The 4731-nt window shown below is 57.6% G+C and overlaps 1 protein-coding gene across 3 annotated transcripts; it reads left to right on the top strand.

Moving 5' to 3' along the window:
- The first annotated feature begins 6 nt into the window (after positions 1–6).
- On the top strand, positions 7–3142 carry Reep4 (receptor accessory protein 4). 3 transcript variants are annotated; one of them, XM_013034422.1, is made up of 8 exons: positions 7–11; positions 721–793; positions 1188–1264; positions 1356–1476; positions 1871–1984; positions 2179–2314; positions 2418–2572; positions 2653–3142. In XM_013034422.1, exons 2-8 carry the CDS (start codon positions 734–736, stop codon positions 2716–2718), a joined length of 729 nt encoding a protein of 242 aa, XP_012889876.1. In that variant the 5' UTR covers positions 7–11; positions 721–733; the 3' UTR covers positions 2719–3142. The 3 variants fall into 3 exon arrangements, with proteins under 3 accessions (XP_012889876.1, XP_012889877.1, XP_012889874.1); XM_013034423.1 differs by having other exon boundaries at positions 2418–2563; XM_013034420.1 differs by having other exon boundaries at positions 2418–3142.
- The last annotated feature ends 1589 nt before the right edge of the window (positions 3143–4731 follow it).

Consider the following 4731-nt stretch of genomic DNA (forward strand, 5'->3'; position numbering starts at 1 on the left):
CGCCTGGTGGTGTGAGTATGGCCGCTCGCAGACCCCCGGCCCCGGGCACCATAATGCGCCGGGGGCGGGAGTTGGGGAACGCAACTGTCCGAGCCTCTCCCCATCCCCCCGCGCCGCAAGGGTTAACGGCCTGGGGGGGGAGGGGAGGGGGCGCCGCGTGCTGTCCCCCCCCCCGCCCCTGGCTGATGACGACTCCCACTTACACACGCGCACACGCGCGCTCTGCAGACGGTCTGCAGCCCACTGCCTGGGCAAACTCGTGGGCAGAGTGTCCAGGTCCCGGGGTCGCACCTAAGCAGTCACGTGACACACACACACCCCGGCCTGAACCTCCACACTCAGGCCTCCTCCTCACTTTGGAGTACACCTGCACCTGGCCGACACATCCCTGCCTTGCAGTCTGGCAGCGTCCGGCCTGGGGGCCCTGGGCCTCCTTGTGAGGGGACAGCCGCGGGGTCCCTCCGTGGTGTTCCCATGGGCCACCTGGGCAGGCCTGGGCAGGCCTGGGATGTTTGTAAACAGCAGGGTGGGGAGGTGGCCTTCAGGGCACTGACTCAGGCACCTCGGGTTGTGCAAGCCAAGCTGGGGGAAAACAAGGCAGGTACTGCCCTGTACCCTCAGTGGGGAGGAAGGCAGCTACCTGGTAGTGGGGGTGGGGAGGAGGGGGCAGGCGGGGCTCTGTGCCCCTCACAGTCCTTCCCATTGGCTTAACTCTTCCAGGCTGCTGTTTGGGATGCTGTATCCTGCTTACGCTTCCTACAAGGCTGTGAAAACCAAGAACATTCGGGAATATGTGAGTGTGGGTTGTGGGCAGGAGACTTTCCTGAGTCAGGGTTCGATGACAGCCTAGGGAGGGTACTAGGGCTTGGCGAGATGGGGAAGGACCTGAGCTGACCTTCCCTCCTCCCGAGGCTTGGTGGTGTTGCAAATCCTCAGTGGCTGGTGACAGAGAACAGGTTCTGTTTATGGGGGGTGGGGGCAGGGAGGAGGGCAGGCCATCGGCACACCTGTGGAGAATCCTGTGGGTGAAGTACCCAGGAATAAGCTGCAGTTTCTCAGAACCTCCTGTCTGGCCAGGCCTAGGGCAGGAAGCAATGCAGTGAGACAGGCTTTCTGGAATCTGTGGGTTGGGCAATGGGGTGGGTGTTGGGACTCTGGAGCTGACCTCGGTGCTCTCTGCCCCACAGGTTCGGTGGATGATGTACTGGATCGTCTTTGCGATCTTCATGGCTGCGGAGACCTTCACAGACATCTTTATCTCCTGGTGTGGGCCAGGGGTGTCTGTGAACTGGGGGGCGGGGGTGCTGCGCTCTTGGCCCTTCTCGCTCACCTTCGCCTGCCCGCTGCTCCCACAGGTTCCCTTTCTATTATGAGATCAAGATGGCCTTTGTGCTGTGGCTTCTCTCACCCTATACCAAGGGGGCCAGCCTGCTCTACCGGAAGTTTGTCCACCCATCCCTGTCCCGCCATGAGAAGGTAGCCCGGGAGGGAGGAGGTCAGAGGGGAGTGGAGGTGGGTGTGAGGCAAGCCCTCACTGTAGGATCAGGGTGCCAGGGACACCTGAGCTCTCATGGCAGGCCTACTGCTCTGCAGCCGTGGGGTCCTGACAGGATTTTGCCATCCTGGCCGGCAGGGGTGACATGGGTGCATGGGAATCACTTTTAGATATATGTCATGCCAACTGGAAGCTGGTTTGGGGATGGGGAAGTGGAACATGGCTGCCCATTGAAAAGTCCTGCTTCTGGTGTGTCTTCTGGGCCCATATCTGGCTTCAGGCACTAGGTGTGGGGTAGGGCAAGAGGTGTGACAGCCAGTGGTTTCTCGGGTTTCAGGCTGCGTCAGCCTGAGCTCTCCGCCCTTATGTTTGCAGGAAATTGACATGTACATCGTGCAGGCCAAGGAGCGCAGCTACGAGACGATGCTCAGTTTTGGGAAGCGGGGCCTCAACATTGCTGCCTCTGCTGCCGTGCAGGCTGCCACTAAGGTGCTCCGGTCCCCAGTCCTCTGAAGCCCCTGCTCTCCTCTCAATACCTTTGGGGCCCAGTCTAGCTCTGTTAGTGGTTAGGGTTGTGGGGCTGGGAGGAAGGCTGCCAGGTTGCTTTCAGTTGAGTCCTGTGTCGCAGTGATTCATTGTAGGCTGGCCCTGGACTTCTATGCAGTGTCTCCTCTCCTTTACAGAGTCAAGGTGCCCTGGCTGGCAGGCTGCGGAGCTTCTCCATGCAAGACCTGCGCTCCATCCCTGACACCTCTGCCCCTGCCTACCAGGACCCCCTCTATCTGGAAGACCAGTTGCCCCACAGGAGGCCGCCCATTGGTGAGTGGCGGAGGAAGCCCACGCCATCCTGAGAGGGCTGGAGGAAGGCCTGGCTGGGCCTTGTGCAGATGACCAACCTTTCCTCCCCTGGCTGCCCTCACAGGGTACCAGGCAGGGGGCCTGCAGGACAGTGACACAGAGGACGGGTGCTGGTCAGACACTGAGGCAGTCCCCCAGCCACCCGTCCGGCTCCGAGAGAAACCCCTGAACCGCAGCCAGAGCCTGCGTGTGGTCAAGAGGAAGCCACCAGTACGAGAGGTCAGCAGGAGGTGGGCTGTGCCCATTGCGCCTGCGCACACCATTCATCACTTACAGTATACCTGCTCTCTCCCCCCCAGGGCACCTCACGCTCCCTGAAGGCTCGGAGTCGGAAAAAGACCATACTCTCAGACATGGACAGCTAGGTTCTGCAGAGTAGGCTCTCTTACCTTGTGCCTGCAGGGTGCCAGTGACAATCATCAGGAGACCTTTGGCCTCCCTGTACCAGGTGCCTAGGCTCCACCCCCTCCCGACTCCCACTTAAGGACCAAGATAGCTGCTGCCCGGCCTGTGTGGAGATGCACCCACAGTGCATCAAAACAGGCCAGGCCCAGTGTCCTATCTATTGCCTTCCTCAGCCCTCTGCCTTCCCAGATGTGGGTCCAGAGGCCCTGAATACCTACACATGAAACCAAAAGTCTGCCCAGCTGTGACCATTCCCTCCTGCCCTTCAAAGTACTTGACAGCCTTTTCTAAGGCCTGGTGTGCGTGTCTGGGTGTGTGTTTTGTGTTAATGAATGAGGTCAGGCTTGTGAACATTTTGATAAATAAATCCCTAATGGTGTTTGCTTCTGCTTTCTCTCATTGCTCACTCTATCACACACCGGAAGCAAACGGCACACTGTAGGCCAGGGTTGGCTGAGGCTCAGGTGGAAGGGCAGACTGCTTGAGGATTACTTAAAGGAGATGCCCATCCATTGAGCTAAAAATAAAGATAGAGGGTCTCAGAGTCAAAAGACAGCAGGATGGCTGGGCACTGGTGGCTCACGCCTGTCATCCCAGCTACTCAGGAGGCTGAGATCTGAGGATCATGGTTCAAAGTCAGCCCAGGCAGAAAAGTCTGTGACACTCTTGTCTCCAATTAACCACCAGAAAACTGAAAGTGGAGCTGTGGCTCAAAGTGGTAGAGCACTGGCCTTAAGCAAAGGAGCTCAGGGACAATGCCCAAGCCCTAAGTTCAAGCCCACAACCACCACCTCCAAGTCAGCAGGAGCTAGGCTAGGACCTGTCAGGAAGGGGTAACTGTAGACAGCCAATGAGAGAAAAGGTGTGGAAGGGCTCGAGCCAGGCTGCATTTGAGGACATGAAAACAGCACAAAGTAGACCTGAGGAGGGGATAAAGTAGCTGGTCACACTGGCTTCTGGAAACACTCTGGTCCCATCAGGGTGAGCTTGTATTCTGAGGATTGGCCACAAGAGGGCAGCAGGTGCCAGGAGCTGGGCTGCCCCCAGCTTCCAGGTCAAGGCGGGTGGAGCTGGGAGTCAGGCCAGAGCCTCGCCCTGCTGGGGCTTGGCTACTGGCTGCAAGGCTGGAGGGATGATGCAGGACTCTGGAAAGGCCTCTGGTGGCTCTCCCTGCTGCTTGTGGTCTCTGATCCGTGGCCTGCCCCATCCACAGGCTCTTTGCCTGAGCTGGCTCCATTCCTTCCCCTCCTCTGCTCCCTGGGTAGCTGGTGACACACAGTGCCCCAGGCTGCTCCCCTTTCCTACCCGAGTCTGCTCTTCCTTCCTGCTTGTAAGAGGTGAATGTGCTAGCTGAGAAGGGAAATGGGCGGCTGACTTGAGTGGCCTGGGAGAGAGAAAGAGCAAGGATTAACTCTTGATGTGGGGATTATCCGAGGTTTATTTGGGGGAAGGCACTTAATCTGCTGGGGTGATTATGTCCTCACATTAGTGCTCAGTGGCTTCCTATATGGCATTGCCTTGTATCATGGTGCCCTCTGTCCTTATTAGTCCATTCAAAAACATCTGCAGGAACCAGATGTGCAAAGACTAGTAGTGGCTGGCACCTAGGCTGTGGCTGCCATCCAGTACCATATCTGAGCCCCTGGCATATAGGAGTTTCATCTTCCCAATCATCTCAGGAGCCGGAACTATTATTTCAATCTCGGTTTCACAGAAAATCAGGCACAGAGAAGGCATAGGATTTGTCCAAGGTTACATAGCCCATAGGTAGCAGAATTGGGCTTTAGACCAGGCAGTCTGGCTCCAGGGTCGGTGTGTACTTAATCACTATGCTCTACACAACTAAATGCGCTCTTTCTTGCCTGGGTGACAAGGAGGAGAGTGACAGGTTTGAAGCATTTGCTTAGAGTCTGACCTTGACTCCTCCCAAATGTCCATCCAGTCAGGTAGGAGCTCTGGCCACCTTCCAGATG

Source organism: Dipodomys ordii, unplaced genomic scaffold, assembly GCF_000151885.1.
Source record: "Dipodomys ordii isolate 6190 unplaced genomic scaffold, Dord_2.0 Scaffold189, whole genome shotgun sequence".
NCBI classification, from domain to species: Eukaryota; Metazoa; Chordata; class Mammalia; order Rodentia; family Heteromyidae; genus Dipodomys; species Dipodomys ordii.